Source organism: Myxine glutinosa, chromosome 1 (genome assembly GCF_964187855.1).
Source record: "Myxine glutinosa chromosome 1, kmMyxGlut1.1, whole genome shotgun sequence".
NCBI lineage: Eukaryota > Metazoa > Chordata > Myxini > Myxiniformes > Myxinidae > Myxine > Myxine glutinosa.
The window spans coordinates 140173134-140195167 of record NC_136261.1 but is presented as its reverse complement, the minus strand read 5'-3'; the positions used below and the strand labels follow the sequence as shown (position 1 = coordinate 140195167).

General features: G+C 45.9%; 1 protein-coding gene across 9 annotated transcripts in view; it reads right to left on the bottom strand.

The window, feature by feature from the left end:
- Nucleotides 1-22034, bottom strand: part of AMBRA1 (autophagy and beclin 1 regulator 1) — a 270081-nt gene that overhangs the window by 242920 nt on the left and 5127 nt on the right. For all 9 annotated transcript variants that reach the window (XM_078777592.1, XM_078777593.1, XM_068118880.2 and 6 more), the window contains 3 exons: nt 18414-18597; nt 16666-16838; nt 603-669 (listed from right to left, as the gene is read on the bottom strand). In XM_078777592.1, the coding sequence (XP_078633718.1) occupies nt 603-669; nt 16666-16838; nt 18414-18597 (424 nt within the window). The remainder of the gene's footprint in view (nt 1-602; nt 670-16665; nt 16839-18413; nt 18598-22034) is intronic.

The following is a 22034-nucleotide window of genomic DNA, read 5'->3' as shown; positions in this document are numbered from 1 at the left end:
CAGCTTCTCCTGCATTCTATGGAATTTAAAGCTCTCAACAGTATTGGAATCTCCCACAACGAAGCCACAACACAAGGTCTACTGCTTTCACATCATAGGCAGGCCGGTGGCCTTTGATTTTTATTTTTAACCAACTCTCCTCCGATATTTGTCCCTTTGCTCTCTTCGTCATCTGACCTACCTTACTGACCTTAACACCTGCACTGCTACCTTGAACATAACACCCCAACCTTCTTTCCCACCCCCTCCCCCACCACCCTCCTCCCCAAGTCTCAACCTCGCCAACTCTGTCCTATCTTTACACTCCCCACCCCTTCCGCAAACACAAAATCCATCCCTCCCTTCCCCTCCCCATCATAAAAGCAAAAGTGTATTCGTACATGAATCACACATTCTTTCATCAGATAGATTGAGAGGCATTACATAATTGCATAACACAGCCATAACACAAGGACATCCTTAAAAGAGACACAGACACACACAAGACACAATGACATATACATACAAGACTATTGCAAAAGCATATGCCTGCATATTTATAAACTGCAGACATGCAACCACAGGTCGCACTGTTTTAATTAGCAATCTCAGTCGTCAATTACCTGCTGGTTTGATGGGTTGACCACAGCGGTCAGCAAGTTATGCCCAAGAGGGTCAAAGCGAACCAACCTAAAAAATAAAAAAAAATCACGAGTTTAAACCACAAACAAAGCTCGCTTCACAATAGCAAAGAGACGTGTCTGTGGAAAAATTTGTTTGAATTTCAAAACACTCATAAATGCACAGAAAACATCAACAGAAAATAAACTCGAACTTGAAACAGGATTGGCATGGCTTGAAATATACTGGAAATGGCCAATTGAAGCTACTTCGTTTTATGTTCTGGGCAAATGTCTGTAAGGACTGAATCGTTACAAAAATATTGCTTACCGTGAGGAACAATGTAATGTAATTTCAGAGGAGATGTAAGAAACAAGGGATACGTTCGGTGAGTTTTGAACGTACTTGTGCAGGTTATAAATCACACACACCTTCCAACACATATTTAGGTATTTGCGTACAACAGGTATTTATGTATTGGTGTAATTGTACACCGCTCCTTTCCTATTCCATCTACAGGCGCTGCATGGCGTCATCGCTGGGCAACAAAAGGGGCCTGCCGATGACGTGCAGTGAAAGGGAGTACTCAGTTTTCACTCTGTTACTTGGCGAAAAAAAATTTTTTTGGACAAGTATGTTGATCACTTCGGTTTGTTTGTTTGTTTGTGTGTGTGTATTTGTATATGTGTGTTTGTGTGTGTTTGCATGTGTGTGCATGTGTGTGTTTGTCTGTCTGTCTGCTCACTTATACAGTCGTGGCCAAAAATATTGGCACCCTTGCACTTTTTTCAAATAATGCACCATTTCTTCCAGAAAATTGTTGAAATTAAAAAATATTTTGGTATCCACAAATGTATTTCTTTGGTTTGCAGTGGAACAAAACAAAAGAGCTGAAAAAGTTACTAAATCTTAGCTTATTCCACACAGAATTCCTAAAATAGACCAGACAATATTATTGGCACCTTTTAGAAGTTGTTAGAAATAATTAGATTTTTAGCAGGTGATTCTCCTTTACTCTGTAATTGATCTCGCCTATGGTGAGTTGCAGATGCCTGCAATATAACAATCACTCATTCAACCAGTTTGAATAGAGAAAAGGAGTCATTCTGCTGTTTTGTGTCACTGTGTGTGGAAAAATGCTCATTGACACAATTTTTTTGTGTCAATGAGCATGGAGAAAAATAAAAAAACCAGAGAATTCTCTGAGGAGGTCAAGGGTACAAGTCCATCTCCAGAGACCTTGATGTCCCTGTGTCCACCGTACGCAATGTTATCAGGAAGTTTAAGGCCCATCGCACTGCAGCCAACCTCCCAGGACGTGGCCGCAAGAGAAAACTTGATTGAAGATTGCAACAAAGGATTGTTCAAATGGTGGAGAAAGCACCTCGATCAACTGCTAAACAGATTCAAGCCGACCTTCAGACACAAGGTACGACAGTTTCAACTTGCACCATCCGTCGCCAACTCAACGAAAGGGGGTTCTATGGTCAGAGACCCAGGAGGACCCCACTGCTAAGAATGCCCGAATGGAGTTTGCCAAAACACACCTGATCAAGCCAAAATCCTTCTGGGAGAATGTTCTGTGGGCAGATGAGACCAACTTAGAGCTTTTTGGTAAATCACATCATCTATGTTTACAGAAAACAAACCAAAGCCTTCAAATAAAAGAACACCTTCCCTACAGTCAAACATTGAGGAGGTACAGTGATGTTTTGGGGTTTCTGTGCCGCCTCTGACAGTGGGTGCCTTGAATGCGTGCATGCATCATGAAATCAGGAGATTACCAAGGCATTTTGGAGCGCAATGTTCAACCTAGAGTCAGAAAGCTTGGTCTCTGTCGAAGGCCATGGGTCTTGCAGCAGGACAATGACCACAGACACACTTCAAAAAGCACCCAGTAATGGTTAGAGACAAAATGCTGGACTGTTCTGAAGTGGCCAGCAATGAGTCCAGATCTAAATCCCATTGAACGCCTGTGGGGAGATCTGTAAACAGCAGTTAGGAGAAGGCACCCTTCAAATCTGGGAGAACTGGAGCAGATTGCACAAGAAGAGTGGGTCAAACTGCCAGTAGAGACGTGTAGAAAGCTCATTCATGGCTATAGGAAGCAAAGGACTGCAGTTATTTTGTCCAAATGCTGTGCTCCCAAATATTAAGTCAAGGGTGTCAATAATTTTGTCAATGCCATTTCTTTTTACGGAGTAGCCCATAGGGCAAAGCCGTCGAGAACAGTGTTTGTCCGTGCATATGTATATATGTATGTATGTATGTATGTATGTATGTATGTATGTATGTATGTATGTATGTATGTCCCCTCAAACGTATACCAATCAGAGCTGAGGATTTGGTCACCTGACAGGGTAATGTTATTACGTCTGATGTCATTACGGCGGCTGACTCCGCACACCGCCATTTTGATTCCAATAAGGTTCAGGCCGAACATATTGTCGAACCTATCATATATCACAATCGCCATGCTCTACCTTAATGTTTTTCATTCAGTGTCTTCAGGCCGCTTCGGACCAATTAGCCCAGGTTTATTAATACAGTAGTATTGTTTTCGTAATAATAATAATAACAATAATAATAATAATAATAATAATAATAATAATAGCGTTAATACTAATAATATAGTAAATACTAGTGGGGTCACCCGTGGGAATCCCACGGGCATGGACGTGTGTGACATTTGGACATATTGAGTTAGATGCTGCACCTGCACATTCAGTTTTACAAAATGGTTACTGGCAATTAATCAGATCCACAAATGGTGTAATCTACACAATTGATTTACTTCTAATAACATGTGATTGCATGTGCGTGCACATGGGAAATGCAGTTTGAAATGTGTTATTACATCTCATGTAAAGTGTGACTTCAAGAGCTCAAATCCTCTCCCTCCCCGCCCCCATCCCTCCCACATCATACACACTGCACCGGGGAGTGAGTCACACACTGGGGAAGAGTGGGTCACACAAGGGGGAAGAGTGGGTCACACACGGGGGTAGACTGGGTCACACACGGCGGAAGAATGGGTCACACACGGGGGTAGCCTGGGTCACACACGGGGGAAGAGTGGGTCACACACGGGGGAAGAGTGGGTCACACACGGGGGAGAGTGGGTCACACACGGGGGAGAGTGGGTCACACACGGGGGAGAGTGGGTCACACACGGGGGAGAGTGGGTCACACACGGGGGAGAGTGGGTCACACACGGGGGAGAGTGGGTCACACACGGGGGAGAGTGGGTCACACACGGGGGAGAGTGGGTCACACACGGGGGAGAGTGGGTCACACACGGGGGAGAGTGGGTCACACACGGGGGAGAGTGGGTCACACACGGGGAGAGTGGGTCACACACGGGGGAGAGTGGGACACACACGGGGGAGAGTGGGTCACACACGGGGGAGAGTGGGGCACACACGGGGGAAAGTGTGTCACACACGGGGGAAAGTGGGTCACACACGGGGGAGAGTGGGTCACACACGGGGGAGAGTGGGTCGCACACGGGGGAGAGTGGGTCGCACACGGGGGAGACTGGGTCGCACACGGGGGAGAGTGGGTCGCACACGGGGGAGAGTGGGTCGCACACGGGGGAGAGTGGGTCGCACACGGGGGAGAGTGGGTCGCACACGGGGGAGAGTGGGTCGCACACGGGGGAGAATGGGTCGCACACGGGGGAGAGTGGGTCGCACACGGGGGAGAGTGGGTCGCACACGGGGGAGAGTGGGTCACACACGGGGGAGAGTGGGTCACACACGGGGGAGAGTGGGTCACACACGGGGGAGAGTGGGTCACACACGGGGGAGAGTGGGTCACACACGGGGGAGAGTGGGTCACACACGGGGGAGAGTGGGTCACACACGGGGGAGAGTGGGTCACACACGGGGGAGAGTGGGTCACACACGGGGGAGAGTGGGTCACACACGGGGGAGAGTGGGTCACACACGGGGGAGAGTGGGTCACACACGGGGGAGAGTGGGTCACACACGGGGGATAGTGGGTCACACACGGGGGAGCGTGGGTCACACACGGCGGAGAGTGGGTCACATACGGGGGAGAGTGGGTCACACACTGGGGAGAGTGGGCCACACACGGGGGAGAGTGGATCACACACGGGGAAGAGTGGGTCACTAACGGGGGAGACTGGGTCACACAAGGGAGAGAGTGGGTCACACAAGGGAGAGAGTGAGGGTCGCTTTACTCCTCTTCCCTCATTCCTTTCCCACTCCTCCTCACTCCTCTCCCCCAGTCTCCTCACTCCTCTCCCCCAGTCTCCTCACTCCTCTCCCCCAGTCTCCTCTCCCCCTCCCCAAGTCTCCTCTTCCCCTACCCCAGTCTCCTCTCCCCCTCTCCCAGTCTCCACTCCCCCTCCCCATGTCTCCACTCCCCCTCCCCGTGTCTCCTCTCCCCCTTCCCGTGTCTCCTCTCCCCCTTCCCGTGTCTCCTCTCCCCCTCCCCGTCTCCTCTCCCCATCCCCTCTCCCCATCCCCTCTACCCCTCCCCCAGTCTCCTCTTCCCCTCCCCCAGTCTCCTCTTCCCCTCCCCCAGTCTCCTCTTCCCCTCCCCCAGTCTCCTCTTCCCCTCCCCCAGTCTCGTCTTCCCCTCCCCCAGTCTCCTCTTCCCCTCCCCCAGTCTCCTCTTCCCCTCCCCCAGTCTCCTCTTCCCCTCCCCCAGTCTCCTCTTCCCCTCCCCCAGTCTCCTCTTCCCCTCCCCCAGTCTCCTCTTCCCCTCCCCCAGTCTCCTCTTCCCCTCCCCCAGTCTCCTCTTCCCCTCCCCCAGTCTCCTCTTCCCCTCCCCCAGTCTCCTCTTCCCCTCCCCCAGTCTCCTCTTCCCCTCCCCCAGTCTCCTCTTCCCCTCCCCCAGTCTCCTCTCCTACTCCTCCAGTCTCCTCTCCTACTCCTCCAGTCTCCTCTCCTACTCCTCCAGTCTCCTCTCCTCCTCCTCCAGTCTCCTCTCCCCTCCCTCAGTCTCCTCTTCCCCCCTCACTCCGGCAGTTGTTCCACTCAAGCAGGTACGGCAAATATTAGAGATAATCAAACTTTTCATTTGGAGCAACACAGTGTAAATCCTCCCCCTTGTCCTGTTCATTCATTAGTGAAATGTTTTGCAGAACAGTACACGCATGGTGACGTCATCGGACTCAGACGGCAATGATTATCAACAATATTATCTGATACTTCATCCAGATTCTTTACATCTGCTCTTGTATAGGTTTGCTGATCACACATTAACTTCCAATGTCTTTGTTGCTCAGCATCCCATGCAAGTCTGTGTTAACATTCATTGGCGGTCTCGTTCTGTTCCCTCATTATTTTATTCATTTTGGAGATAGCATTTACAAACGCGATTGGCAACACGTAAACGATGATCCGGCCTTCTCCCCACGAGCAGAGTACCTAATTGCAACTTTTTATTGTGACTACGTCTAAAGAATGAAACATTCCGACTATGACTATATAAAGAATACAGCTCAAATGGAAAAGTCCCTGGGGGGACTGTCTTTTGGGCAGTGTATAAGAACATTACATTACACCTTTCTGTCTCGCTAAAACCAAAGTTACTGTATTCGTTACAGCATACAAAATGACATTTTTTAAATTAAAGATTTCAAATACACTTCTTTAAAGTGTACGTGCACATCGCTTATAAAATAAGAACGAAAAAATATCTCTTGGCAATTTCCTGTCTGTGTTTATTTATTTATTTTACATATGTGAATTACATGTCCATGCACACGTGAAATGGAGTTTGTTTATTAATCCTGGATGTGAACACGATTCAGCTTTGAAACCTCATGCAAAAAAAAAAAAACATCGATGGAATGAATGGAAGTTTAAACAGGATTAAGGTTACCGTATAATAAAGATTCCGTATAATTATGATTATAAATATAATGATGAAATAAGAACGAAGAAATATCTGTCGGCAATTTCCCGTCTGTGGCGATACGTGAACGAAGCTCCGCCACTCTCCCCACATTGTTGACTTTTTATTGTGACTACGTCAAAATTAAATATTTCATCATTACGACTGACATCAAATGGAAAAGTCCACCGCAAATTTTTAATATATCTCGGCATTTTCCCATCTGTTATTTGAGGCGGTGTATGATATACCATGCCACCAATTTCTAAAATGTCTCAGCAATTTCACGTGCGTGGATTTTTCAATTATTGCTGAAATCGAGTCTAAAACCATTGATAAAAATGAAATCAGATGGTGAATTACAGTCGAGATAAAGCCGTGAGAAAGTCTCAATTGGTCTATATGTTGCAGCCCTTTGAAAATGCGTTTCGTTCTATAAACGGTAACCCGGTGTGTACACTGGTTTAGAATAGGTACACCGTATCCCTGCCTGTCGTAGGAGGCGACTAAGAGGGTTGGCGTCAGAAAGGGCATCCGGCCATAAAAACATTGCCTCGGCATAAAAACATTGCCTCAAAAAGAGAACCATGACAATTACAACTACATATGGGCAGGGTACAGCCCGAAGTGGAGATCAGTTTCTGAGGTTTGGGACATGGAATGTAGGGACAATGACAGGGAGATCAGGAGAAGTGGTGGAAGTATTGGTCAGAAGAAGAGTGGACATATGTTGTGTGCAAGAGACGAGATGGAAGGGAAGTGGTGTGAGAATGGTGAAGGGTAGGCAGGGACAGAAATACAAGTTTGTGTGGCAAGGGTGCCCGGAGGGCGTGAATGGAGTTGGTGTCCTGTTTTCTGAGGAGGGAGTTTGTAGACAGTGTGGTGAGTGTGATTTGAGTGAGTGATAGGTTGATGATGGTGAAAATGATGATTGGAAAGCTCTTGGTGAACGTCATCCCGGGATATGCTCCGCAGGTTGGTCAAAACGATGGAGAAAGACAAGTTCTGACAGGGAGATGTTCTGACAGGGCGTGCGATAGAGAAGCTGATGGAAAACGTGAAAGATGAGGAAGTTGTTGTGGTAGGAGGAGACCTAAATGGACATGTGGGAAGGAGTATGGACGGTTTTCAGGGAGTTCATGGGGGTTACGGATATGGTGTGAGAAATGGAGAAGGTGAAAGGATTTTGGAGTTTGCTGATGGAGCTGATTTGTTGATTTGTAATACTCAGTTCCAGAAAGCGGATAATAAGCTTGTTACATACACATCAGGTGGGTCGACGACAACCGTTGACTACCTGTTGGTGCGTAGGCGAGATAGGGGGCACCTCCGGGACACAAAGGTGATCCCGCGGGAGGAGGATGTTTCACAGCACCACTTGGTTGTCTGCGACATAAGGGTGAAAGGTGCGAGGAGAGCTCGGCGAATGAAGTACCAACCGAGAATGAAGGTGTGGAGGTTGAAAGAGGTGACAGTAAGGGAGGCATTAAAGAGAGGCTGGGTAGGGTAAAGAATGATGTGGTTGAGCTTGAAAGTGGTTGGATGTCAATGAAAGATAGTCTGTTGGGAGCCGTTGGTGAGGTATGTGGATGGACAAAAGGACCACCGAGGCACTCGGAAACATGGTGGTGGGATGATGAAGTTGGAAAGAGGCTTGATGGGAAGAGGAAGAAGTTCAAGGAGTGACAGAAGGCGAAGGGTATGGGAGCAGAAAAAGCAGAGCATGAAAGTTATAAGGCTGCAAAAAAAGAGGTAGCAAAGGCGCAGGAGGCATGTAGGAAAATGTTCGGAGAACGCTTGGATTCGGAAGAGGGTCAGAGAGCGGTATTCAGGATTGCAAAGCAGATAGTGAAAGAGAGGTGCGATGTGATGGGGGTGAGTTGCTTGAAGGATGAAGTGGGACAAATCGTTGTGGACCCAGATGGAACAAGCATTCTGAGTATTGCGCTGCAATACATGTCCCCTACCGGCAGTCTGTCGTCCGGAAAACTGTTGGGGAAATTACCAAGGGTTATTTACCCAGAGATTCTGAATCGTTCCCAATCACTAATAACCTCAGGACGGGCTCACCTGTGATTCGCACTCGGGACTTCGATTTATACACCTTGCAGACAGGTCAGCAGAAGCACGAGAAAATACGTTGTTGATAAAGAACCTTTTGAGTCGCTAAATATCAGTAATTTATTATATTTTCCGGTTCACGATCAATGATCGATGTGTATATACATGTTGCTCGGCTTGGCTCCGCCCTTCCCGAAAGCGCACACTGTGTCGCGCTGTTGACGTTCGTGAGATGAGGCTGAGGGCGCGCGGTGCGGCTTGAGAACTCTAGAATAAACAAGAGATATCCATTTTAAAAAATATTTTCGTTTAATTAACGATATCTGCCAAACCACGCGCCCTATCGCAAATTCCAAAAGGACATTTTAGTAGATTGACATGCTGAACAGATCTGTGAAGTTTCCCATTGATTGGATCAAAAATGAGGGAGGAGCTCGGTTTTAAAGGTACATGCTTAAAAACGTCATAACTCTGAAACCATGTGACGCATGACGTCATGCTTGCCGACTTTTTTGTTCGTCATGGGTATGCGATTCAGCCTGCAAAGTTTGGCCTCGATCTGTTCAGCCGTTGCAGAGAAAAAGGGGTTTTCGTGTTTTCACGAAAAACAATATGGCTACCGAACCACGTGACGTGTGACGTCATAATTACCATTAAAATATTCTACAGACCGAGTCCCTCATATGGTGAAAATTTGATCTCAATCGGTCCTATTATTGCAGAGAAAATCTTTTTTAAAATAAATTAAAAATTAAAATGGCACTGAGTTAAGCATCATCAGAATTATCAGAATTACCAAAGTTCAAAGTGCCATAACCTTGTCAACAATGATCGAAACGTCGTGAAGTTCGAACTTGACCTGTAACTTATCATAAGGAAACCATGTGCCAAGTTTGAAATCATTAGCATTAAGCGTTTAGAAAAAAAGTCCGGAAAACTGTTCTTTGCGTGACGGACTGACGGACTGACAGACGGAGGGCCGGAGTGCAAACCTATAGTCCCCTCCGGTGTACACCGGTAGAGGACTAATTAAGGGAAGATGGAAAAGATATATGGAAATGCTGTTGAATACAGAGAATGAATGGGATGGCAACACGGAGAGTAACCCAGTTTTAGGACTGGCAGAGAAGATAACTGAGAAGGAAGTTGAGGAAGCGATAAATGCAATGAAGAGTAGAAAAGCGGGAGGGCCGACGGGAGTTGTGGGAGATATGTTGAAGGCAGCAGGAAGTTGGGGTGTGAAGAGAATGACAGAGATCTGTAATCTGGTGGTGAAAGAAGGCCGCATTCCAGTGAATTGGGAACTGAGTACCCTCGTCCCCCTATACAAGGGGAAAGGTGACCCTCTGGAGTGTGGCTCGTACTGAGCGATAAAGTTATTGGAGCATGGAATGAAGGTATTGGAAAGGGTGTTGGAGAGGAGGATAAGAAAGAAGGTGAAGATCGACGAAATGCAGTTTGGATTTATGCCAGGAAGAGGAACAACAGACGTGCTCTTTATTGTGAGGCATTTGCAGGAGAAGTACATGGAGAAGAGGAAGAAGTTGTTTCTTGGGTTTGTTGATCTGGAGAAAGCATTCGATAGGGTTCCACGCGAAGTATTGACATGGGCATTGAGGAAGTTAGGAGTGGAGGAATGGTTGATCAGAGTAGTGATGGCAATGTACAAAAGAGCACGCACAGCTGTAAGGACAAAGGACGGAAACAGTGGTGAGTTTGAGGTGAAGGTGGGAGTGCATCAGGGGTCGGTACTAAGTCCACTACTATTTGTAGCTGTGATGGAAGTGCTGGCTCAGAACGTAAAGGATGGTTTACCGTTGAAGTTGTTGTATGCAGATGATCTGGTGTTGATTGCGGAAAGTATGGATGGACTGAAGGAAAAGATTAACAAGTGGAAGGAATGTATGGAGACAAAAGGTCTGAAGGTGAATATCGGAAAGACGAAGGTGATGGCAAGTGGTAAAGCATGTGGTGAGGTGGAAAGAACTGGGAAGTGGCCATGTGCTGTGTGCAGGAAGGGTGTCGGAGTGAATTCCATTCAATGTACAATGTGCGCTGAGTGGGTTCATCAAAAATGTAGTGGTCTGAGAGGGTCATTAGCCAGTGTGGCAGCTACATTCAAATGTAAGGTGTGCACAGAGGGAGCTGCAGATGGAGGAAATGTTGAGTTGGATCTTGGAGACGGCGTGAAGCTGGAAGGTGTGAAAACATTTTGCTACCTCGGAGACATGCTGAATGGAGAAGGTGGATCAGACTCGGCAACGGTTGCTGGAGTGAGATGTGCATGGAAGAAGTTTCGGGAACTGAGTGGCGTGCTGATGAGGAGGGGGAGGGTCGTTGAAGCTGAAGGGAAAGGTGTATGCTGCATGTGTGGGAAGTGTTATGATTTATGGGGGCGAGACATGGGTAATGAACATAGAGCAGCAACAAAGGCTGGAAAGGGTGGAAATGCGAATGGTTCGGTGGATGTGCGGAGTATCGTTGAAAGAGAGGAAGACAAATGATGAATTGCGAAAGATGATGGGAATAGAGCCTGTGATTGATGTTGTGAAGAGGAACAGGTTGAGATGGTTTGGTCATGTGTTGAGGAAGGATGAAAGTGACTGGTTGAGAAGAGTGATGGAAATGAATGTAGAAGGAAGTAGAGGACGGGGAAGACCAAGAAAGACTTGGCTAAAGATGGTGGAAGAAGAAATGCGGGCAAGGGGGTTAACAAGGAGAGATGCAAAAAATAGGGCAAGATGGAGAAGATTGTCATGGGGACCGCAAGGCTAACCCCCGCTCTAGCAGCGAAAATGGCCTTAAAATGCATGTTGTTGTTTGTTGTTGTTCTATAAACGGTAACTTTAATTTAATTTCCGTCCCGTTTTTTTCAACCGAGTCTAAAACCATGTTAGCGACTGTGAAAAATGAAATGCGATATCATATTAGAGTTGAAATAAAACTGTGAGAGAGAGCAAGACACCGTGGGCCTAACAAAATAGGCATCAAAGCTATGCGAGGAAGCAAAATGGTGGCGATTTGTTTTTGAAGCCCCTCCCAGACCGGGTGCAGCCACTCCATCGTACAGACGTTTCACAGACAGAATCACCAACGGAGAACATTATATCGATAATCGTAACACTGCAATCCCCTTGTCGTTATTTCAAAGTTTATAGATTGAAGCGGTGTATGGTTGCTACATTGTTGACTCGAAACATAGAATAAACTAATACATTCGTATTGTTTTCGTAATAATAATAATGGTGTTAATACTAATAATATAGTAAATATAATCGTAACACTGCTATCCTTTTGTCGTTATTGCAAAGTTTCTAGATTGAAGCGGTGTATGGTTGCTACATTGTTGACTCAAAACATAGAATAACCAAATACAGTCATATTGTTTTCGTAATAATAATAATAATAATAATAATAATAATAATAATAATAGCATTAATACTAATAATATAGTAAATAGAATCATCACACTGCAATCCCTTTGTCCTTATTGCAAAGTTTATAGATTGAAGCGGTGTATGGTTGGTTCATTGTTGACTCGAAACATAGAATAAACTAATACCGAGATTAGCCGGTGTCGTGCGTGTGTCTTGTGGTGAAAAAGAGTCCTTAAGGTTTGCAGTTTTGTTTTTAGATTATTTTAATTCATATTTAAATGTAGCAAACGAGGGAGTTCCAATGCTTCAATATTGATTCATAATGACTGTCCAGACACCTTTATCTCCCTGTATCGCACGGATCGGTGCTGGGGTTCTGCCTCTGAGGCCTACGTAGTTCTGCAGTGACAAACCCTCTGATGGTCTCGGTGCCGGCGAGGTGCACCCTCCCTCCCATTACAGTATGGACTGCGTGCCCCTGTTCGTGGATGTGGTGGTTTTTGTGATGTTCAGGTTCATGACCTTTCGGGCCGCTCTTGCAGTGTCAGGGAGGTTTCTGGCAGTGGGTTTCATCGGCGGGGTTTTGAGCAAGGATCGTGATGGAAGAATGCCTGAAAACTTGCGAGTCGTGAGTGGTGCCATATTCTTGGCTCTGCATTTTACCTTCATGCCTGTGCTGTCCTTGGGCTGCTGGCTATATGGGACTGCCCTTTCGATGGATTCGGCTCCTGGCTGCACACTTTGCTTTGTGTTACGCACCTGGTTCTCCGTTGCGCACCTGGCTCTCCGTTGCGCACCTGGCTCTGTGTTGCATGCTTCTCCTTGGTTTTGTCGGCAACATTTTTGATCTGCCTTGGCATCACAGAGGGGCACTCCCTTCCTGCCACAGCTGCCCTCCCTTTGCTCATGACTTTATCTGCTTGCCATCGGGCCCACCACCGTGCTCATTCCTGCGCCCCTCCACCCGTTGCTTGGTCTGCAATCTGCATGTAGACCTTGGTGTTCTCTGCCACGTGTGCATGGGACTTCTCCGTGTTTTTCGATGCAAACGCTGTGGATATCGCCGGAGTTGTGGGATGGAGGTCGAGGAGACGGTCAATGTCGCAGCCTCCATGGATTCTTCGGTCTGGTTAAACTTCATGGGGAGGCTTAGTACAGCTTTATATATTTATTTTTCTCTCGACACTTCATGGTGCCTTTGTTGTGCACCACTCTGCCTCCCCTCTACCATAATTGATTGTTTTGATCGACTTCATTATTTTTGACATTTTAAATTGCAATACTATATATTGCCTTTCATATCTTCCTTCTGGCCTTTTTGTGTTGAAATAACTTTATATTGGTTTATGCATTTTATAACTTACTTCTTGCTGCATCGCATATTATTATTGTAACTTATTATTGTAATCAAAATGCAGTATTTGTAAATTGACTGTAATTCAGCCTATGGCTGCGAAAGTCTTTTTGGACTAAACTGATTATTACTATTATATTATTATTATTATTCTTAATATAAAATACAGCAGTGTTGTTTTCGTAATCTATCTATAATTCCAGTAATCTCTGTGTGTCTGTGTGTTTGTCTGTGACCGCTGTTTCTCGACAACCACGGGTCCGATCTAATTGAAACTTGCCAGATATATTGCTGGGGACCTGAGGATGTGCCTTTTCAAGGTTTTAAATTAATCGGACAAGTGGTTCCCAAGGTATGGTCACCGTACTCGCAAGCCGTTCGCTTTGGCTTTGCGAATGAACCAAACCATTTCATGTAAATAGAGGGGGGGGGGTTCTACCGTACTCGCAAGCCGTTCGCTTTGGCTTTGCGAATGGACCAAACCATTTCATGTAAATAGAGGGGGGGGTTCTGTGGTCGTTACTGCCACGTGGTTTCAAAGTTTTTTTTTGTTGTTGTTGTTTGCACGCATGTTTTTTTGCACCCACGTACGGGCACGCCCTAGTAATAATAATAATAATAATAGCGTGAATACTAATACTATAGTAAATATAATCGTAACACTGCAATCCCTTTGTCGTTATTGCAAAGTTTCTAGATTGAAGTGGTGTATGGTTGGTTAATTGTCGACTCGAAACAGAATAAACCAGTGTGTCAATGCAAAACATTTTTAATACTTACATTCTTTGCAAACAGGTTTTTTTTTTGTTTTTTTTTTTAAATTCTTTGCAAACAGGTATCCACCCCCCACCCAGGTCATACTATCCTCTTCAACTAAAGTATCAAACAAGCCCGGCTACGCCGATGTTAGACTTTCGGACTTGTTATTTTCTGATTTAAAAGGATAGATTAAGGTCTGAATCAAAAACAAAGGTTCTGTAATATTGACAGTGAAATAAAGAATAGGAGAGACCAAATACTTTCATAAATTTCAACTTATTTTAAGAGAATATTGTGAATTATTTGAAAAAAGTGCAAGGGTCTTTTTAGCTCTTTCACGAGCCTCGATCTTGTATACAAAAAAAAAAAGAAAAAAAAAAGGTGCCAATATTTTTGGCTACGACTGTACTCGCCTACGGGTCACAATTTTAAACCGATCTTCACGAAACTTCACCAAATGGTAGAGTTTGTGGTTCCGACAGAATCTTTATTTTTTATTTTTGAAGTCAAAAGGACAAAAGGTCAAAAGGTCAACATAGGCCAAAGGCAAACCACTTTTTCTCAAATTTCTAAAATCCTCAATTTTCGTCTGATTTATTTGTAACCTGCTTATTTTCATATCAGCAAACTGAATTCAACCACAAACTATTTTTGAGGTCAACGTAGGCTAATAGGTCAACATAGGCCAAGGGTCAATAACCTTTTCAAGTTTCTAAAATCCTCAATTTTCATCCGATGGACTTGAAATCTGAATAGGATTTGCATATCAGCTTGCTGAAACCAACCACCAACTATTTTTGAGGTCAACATAGACCAAAAGGTCAACATAGCCCAAATTTCTAAAATTGACAATTTTTATCCGATTAACTTAATTTGAAGAAGATTTGCATATCAGGTCACATAATTCAACCACCAATTATTTGTGAAGTCAAAAGGATGCTCCAACGAGTGCCATTCTCTTTGTTCTGTTTTGCTGCTCTGAGTGATTTTTCATTTGTTTGTTTATTTGTCACCGCCCTACAGGTCACAATTCTAAACAGATTGTCATGAAACTTCACCAAGTTGTAAAAGACATCACAATTGAGAACCCTATTGATTTCGAGGTCAAAGGTCATCTGGAGGTCAAATTTTTCCCAGCTCTGGAAGAAACTCCCACAATCTCTTCAATCCCACTCCTCCCTACAGGTCTTATAAACAGCTGCTCACCACCATCTCTTATCTTTCCCCAATCCAAAACCTTGATCTTTTCTACCTCGTTAATCCACCTCCTTCAAATTCTGATTTCTTTCCTTAAAGTCATTGTGTCCATCTTGTTTATCCAGTGTACCCCACCCCAGCCCTCTCCCTTCCACAGATCTCCCGATGTCCCTGTTCTCTACTGGTGTTGTGTTTCCCTCCCTCTCCCCCTGTGTGTTTGCTCTCCCCCTATAGTTTATTATATGTTCTATGTGTTAGCTCTTACACGAGCCTCGACTGAGTATAGAGAAAAAATGTTTCCAAATACAATCAAGCATTACTCTAAAAAAATGAGCAGCAATAGAGTTGGATGAAGTACTGTACTGCAAACAAGCTATAATAGCACAGAGCTGCAATGATGGCCAAGAGGGTGGGGATGGAGAGTTTGTCAAATCCTGCAGAGTAGAGTTCTGGAAGTAAACTAAGACATGACAACAAAGTAAAAAGCATATCTATAAAGCATTTGAAAATGCAAAGCCATCCGTATCCACTTTGTATTCAGACTTCTTCTTCTGCCATGTGATTAACATGATGAAAAAATCAAATAAATTGACGATTTTTGGCGACCTTGACCTTTTGACCTCAACAACAATAGGCTTCAGTGACTCAATATGCAAGTCCTGCTCAAATTTCAAAGTCAATCGGATGAAAATTGAGGATTAAATGCAACCTTGACCTTTGACCTTGTGATCAAAAAAAAACAAACAATCAACTTCAGGCTTTTGAATGGTGAACCAATGCAGTCAGTTACTCAATATGCAAATTTTTCAAATTTCATGTCAATTGGATGAAAATTTATGATTTTAGGTGACGCAAACCTTTGACCTTTTGACTAAATTATTAATTTGTCTTCTCCATATTCTCATAATAAGGCTTTGTTGAAAATTTTATGACAAAAGCTCAAATGGTTAAAAAAAAGTTACAGCCCAGACAGACAGACAGACAGACAGACAGACACACACACACACACACACACACACACACACACACACACACACACACACACACACACACACACAAGACGCAGCAAACAAGCGGGTGCGCGTTCCCCACGCGTGCGCGTACACACACGTGCGCGCGCGCACACACACACACACACACACACAAACACACGCGCACAAACACACACACACACACACACACACACACACACACACACACACACACACACACACACACACACACACACACACACACACACACACACACACACACACGAAAGTGGTTACATCGAGATCTGGCAGGGCTCGATTCCACCTTGTGCAACCCACAATTGGAGATAACAACCAACAACACAAATAAGTGATTGTAAAACCGCGCCTCCTGCTGCGCGGGGGATGGGCTGACCAGGAAAGGAAACAATCACATCAGGTACAGAAATTTGTGTCATGACACCATATGATTACATACCGAACTCGCTCCATTTCATTTGCAGTTTTGACAAAGGCAAAAGGTTCAGGTCGACTCCAGTCCCAGAAGTGTATCTCATTCGCTGTTGCGATTACCAGAAGCTGCACCGTAGGGTGAAAGGCCAATGATGCAATGGCAACATTGTTCTGAGTGTACCAGCTTTCACTTCCACCCTGAATGGGGAGGCAAAAGAGCAAATCCATGAAATATAATTCAGGATTCATAATCTTAAATCACTCAAATGTAGAGGAAAATGAGGGGTAGAGAGAGGGGGAGGGAGAGGGAGAGAGGGAGAGAGGGAGAGATAACCAGAGAGAACCAGACCAGAGAGAGGGAGAGAGAAAGCAGGAATCAGAAAGAGGGAGAGACAAGGCGAGAAGCAGAGCTAGGGAGTGATCAGGCAAGAACCAGAGACAGGGGGAGAAAAGGTGAAAATGTACGAGAGGGTCAGAGGGCGAGAGGGTTAGAGGGCGAGAGAGAAAGGGCGATAGAGGGAGAGGGAGAGAGGGCGATGGAGAGAGAGGGAGAGAGAGGGAGAGAGAGGGAGGGAGAGAGGAAAAGGGAGAGAGAGGAGGAGAGGGGGAGAGAGAGGAAGAGAGGGGGAGAGAGAGGGGGGGAGAGGGAGAGAGAGGGGGAGAGAGGGAGAGAGAGGGGGAGAGCGGGGGAGAGAGCGGGGGAGAGAGCAGGAGAGAGAGAGCGGGGGAGAGAGCAGGAGAGAGAGAGCGGGAGAGAGGGGGAGAGAGGGGGAGAGAGGGGGAGAGAGGGGGAGAGAGGGGAAGAGGGGGGGAGAGGGGGAGGAGAGGTGGAGGAGAAGGGAGGAGAAGGGAGGAGAAGGGAGGAGAGGGGAGGAGAGGGGGAGGAGAGGGGGAGGAGAGGGGGAGGAGAGGAGGAGGAGAGGGGGAGGAGAGGGGGAGGAGAGGGGGAGGAGAGAGGGAGGAGAGAGGGAGGAGAGAGGGAGGAGAGAGGGGGTGGAGAGGGGGAGAGAGGGGGGAGAGAGGGGGGAGAGATGGAGAGAGAGGGAGAGAGAGGAGGAGAGAGGGGGAGAGAGGGGGAGAGAGGGGAAGAGAGGGGAAGAGAGGGGAAGAGAGGGGGAGAGAGGGGGAGAGAGGGGAAGAGAGGGGAAGAGAGGGGAAGAGAGGGGGAGAGAGGGGAAGAGAGGGGGAGAGAGGGGAAGAGAGGGGAAGAGAGGGGAAGAGAGGGGGAGAGAGGGGAAGAGAGGGGGAGAGAGGGGGAGAGAGGGGGAGAGAGGGGGAGAGAGGGGGAGAGAGGCGGAGAGAGGAGGCGAGAGGAGAGGAGGAGAGAGGGGGAGAGAGGAGAGGGAGAGAGAGGGAGAGAGAGGATTGGAGAGAGGGAGGAGAGAGGAGGGGGAGAGAGGGGGCAGAGAGGGGGGTGAGAGGGGCAGATAAGGGGCAGATAGGGGCCAGAGAGGGGGGAGAGAGGGGGGAGAGAGGGGGGAGAGAAAGAAAGAAAGAGAGAGAGAGTGAGAGTGAGAGTGAGAGTGAGAGAGAGAGAGTGAGAGAGAGAGTGAGAGTGAGAGTGAGAGTGAGACAGAGAGAGAGTGAGAGTGAGAGTGAGAGTGAGAATGAGAGTGAGAGTGAGAGAGAGAGGGTGAAGAGAGTGAGAGTGAGAGAGAGAGAGAGAGAGAGTGAGAGTGAGAGTGAGAGGGAGAGAGAGAGAGAGAGACAGGTTCAAGGGGGCGAGCCACGGAGACAAGCAGTAAGAGAGAGGAAGATAGTGTGGCAACTCACGTGCAAGTCCCAGATTCTAACTTCGCCATCAAGGCAACCAGACGCCAGCAGTCCCTTTATCGATGGATGGAAAGTCACACACCAAGGTGTACGACGGTGTCCCACAAGAGAGTGAGTACAGTGATTTGTGTATACTTCCGTGATGTAAATGTTGTGGTTCACATGTGTGGATGCCATGAGACTCCTTCAACACAAACATAGGCAAACATCAATAAATGATGGGGTAATAATAAAGGCGATGATGTTGCTCAGGTCAAAAATTAATAAAGCGTTCACAAAAAATTTTTTCATGCAATATTAAATCTGATCCTCCTGCAGTCTGTTAATACATACATTCCATAAATCTACTTTTTGAAAGCTGCCAAGATCTGATTTGGCAGTTATTCTCCAACATGAAGCAAGAATAACTAGAACAACACTCTTCGACGTCACGAAGTCGACCGATATATCTCACGAAGTCGCCCACATTATTACGTCATTATAATACTTGTACCAAGTTTGATTTAAATACATTCAGCTGTTCTCAAGTTATCACCTTTTTACCCGACATGACCTCTGACCTTTGACCTTGCGACCCCAAAATATAATCAGTTTATGTTTCCATCATTAAACATATCTGTACCAAGTTTGAATTGGATCACTTCAGCCATCCTCAAGTTATAGAACTATTACAGACTTTGACTTTGACCCCAAAGTCTAATCAGTTAATCTTTACATCATTTTACATAATTGTACCAAATTTGGTCAGAATCACATCACTGGTTCACAAGTTATCGCGGTAACAGTATTTTTTTTACCTAACATGACCTCTGAACTTTGACCTCGTGACCCCAACATCTAATCAGTTCATCTTTACCTCATTATACATACGTTCACCAAGTTTGACTAAGATCCCTTCAGCCGTTCTCAAGTTATCGCTGGAACGAAAACCTATCACGGACGGATGGACGGACAGCCGGATAGATAACCTGAAAACATAACGCCTCCGGCGACTTTGTTGACAGAGGCATAAAAATGAAAATATTCATTTATTTAAAGAATTGAAAGCCAGATTAGTGAGGGATGGTCAACTTTGTTGAAATTTTATTCTGGAAAATCAAACTGTACCGCAAAGTTAATGAAAATACAACAACAACAACAACAACAACAACAACAACAGGCATTTTAAGGCCATTTTCCCTGCAAGAGCGGGGATTAGCCTTGCGGTCCCCATGACAATCTTCTCCATTTTGCCCTATTTTCTGCATCTCCCCTTGTTAACCCCCTTGCCCGCATTTTCTTCGTCGACCATCTTTAGCCAAGTCCTTCTCGGTCTTCCCAGTCCTCTACTTCCTTCTGCTTCATTTCCATCACTCTTCTCAACCAGTCACTTTCATCCTTCCTCAACACATGACCAAACCATCTCAAACTGTTTCTCTTCACAGCATCCATCACAGGCTCTATTCCCATCATCTTTTGCAATTCATCATTTGTCTTCCTCTCTTAGCCGGGTTAGGGTTAGCCGGGTTAGGGTCTCAACGATACTCCACACATCCACCGAACCATTCGCATTTCCACCCTTCGTTGCTGCTCTACGTTCACTACCCATGTCTCGCTCCCATAAATCATAACACTTCTCACACATGCAGCATACACCTTTCCCTTCAGCTTCAATGACACTCCCCTCCTCATCAGCACGCCACTCAGTTCCCGAAAATTCTTCCATGCACATCTCACTCTAGCAACCGTTGCCGAGTCTGATCCACCTTCTCCATTCAGCATGTCTCCTAGGTAGCAAAATGTTTTCACACCTTCCAGCTTCACGCCATCTCCAAGATCCAACTAAACATTTCCTCCATCTGCAGCTCCCTCTGTGCACACTTTACACTTGAATGTAGCTGCCACACTGGTTAATGACCCTCTCAAACCACTACATTTTTGATGAACCCACTCAGCGCACATTGTACATTGAATGGAATTCACTCCGACACCCTTCCTGCACACAGCACACGGCCACTTCCCAGTTCTCTCCACCTCACCACATGCTTTACCACTTTCCATCACCTTCGTTTTTCCGATATTCACTTTCAGACCTTTTGTCTCCATACATACCTTCCACTTGTTCATCTTCTCCTTCAGTCCATCCATACTTTCTGCAATCAACACCAGATCATCTGCATACAACAACTCCCACGGTAAACCCTCCTTTATGTTCCGAGCCAGCACCTCCATCACAGCTACAAATAGTAGTGGACTTAGTACCGACCCCTGATGCACTCCCATCTTCACCTCAAACTCACCACTGTTCCCGTCCTTCGTCCTTACAGCTGTGCGCGCTCTTTTGTACATTGCCATCACTACTCTGATCAACCATTCCTCCACTCCTAACTTCCTCAATGCCCATGTCACTACTTCACGTGGAACCCTATCGAATACTTTCTCCATATCAACAAACCCAAGAAACAACTTCTTCCTCTTCTCCATGTACTTCTCCTGCAACTGCCTCCCAATAAAAAGCGCATCTGTCGTTCCTCTTCCTGGCATAAATCCAAACTGCATTTCGTCGATCTTCACTTTCTTCCTTATCCTCCTCTCCAACACCCTTTCCAATACCTTCATTCCATGCTCCAATAACTTTATCGCTCGATACGAGCCACAGTCCAGAGGGTCACGTTTCCCCTTGTATAGAGGGACGAGGGTACTCAGTTCCCAATCCACTGAAATGCGGCCTTCTTTCATCACCAGATTGCAGATCTCTGTCATTCTCTTCACACCCCAATTTCCCGCTGCCTTCAACATATCTCCCACAATTCCCGTCGGCCCTCCTGCTTTTCTAATTAATACCTATTAATAAAGTTAATGAAAATACAAAGGCTGTTAATCCAATGTAGTCCCCGGACTACATATACACACTTTTCTCATCAAGGTTATCATACTATGATTGCATCTGCATATAAATATTTTGTACGGGTGTTACGTCTTCGTCGTTCGGAAACTTGATACCAACCAAATGTTGTAAAAGTGGTCCAAAGGGTTTTAAAAAGAAAACACTAGGTGACATGTCTGAACTGTATGGGGGATAATCAAGAACTTCCCGAACCATTTTGCTCTATTTGATCTTCTTCTTTGTTCAAATGCAGCACAAGGCTGTAAGGTAGCATCATTGGCTGAGGGCGCAGCTGCGCCGCTGATGCAATGCCCTCTGCTTGTAACGGAAGGAATTTGTTCATGGTGCCGGCGATAGCTCGCCTACTTTTCACGAAGGACACTATTGCATCTTTAACCTCCACCAACGAATGCTGGCAGAATGAACGCCCGCCAAACGACCATCCGAGGAAAGACACACACATTGATGATGACAGTTTGGGTTTGGATTCAAACCCAGGGTAGACATTTTAGAGGTGAGGGTGAATACCTCCAGGCCATCATGTCAGCCCACTCTGTTTAATAAAACACTCGTATTTGAAACATTTTCTGCATGAGATTAGCATTATGCTTCAGTAAAGTCACGCCATGACACAGCATTCCGGACCGCATGCGTGTTGTTTATCTCACTTCATTGCACAAAAAGTGACATTTGCACTGAGCATCGATTGTCTTCCCACATTCAAATGATACTATTAAGGTAAAACACGAGTACCA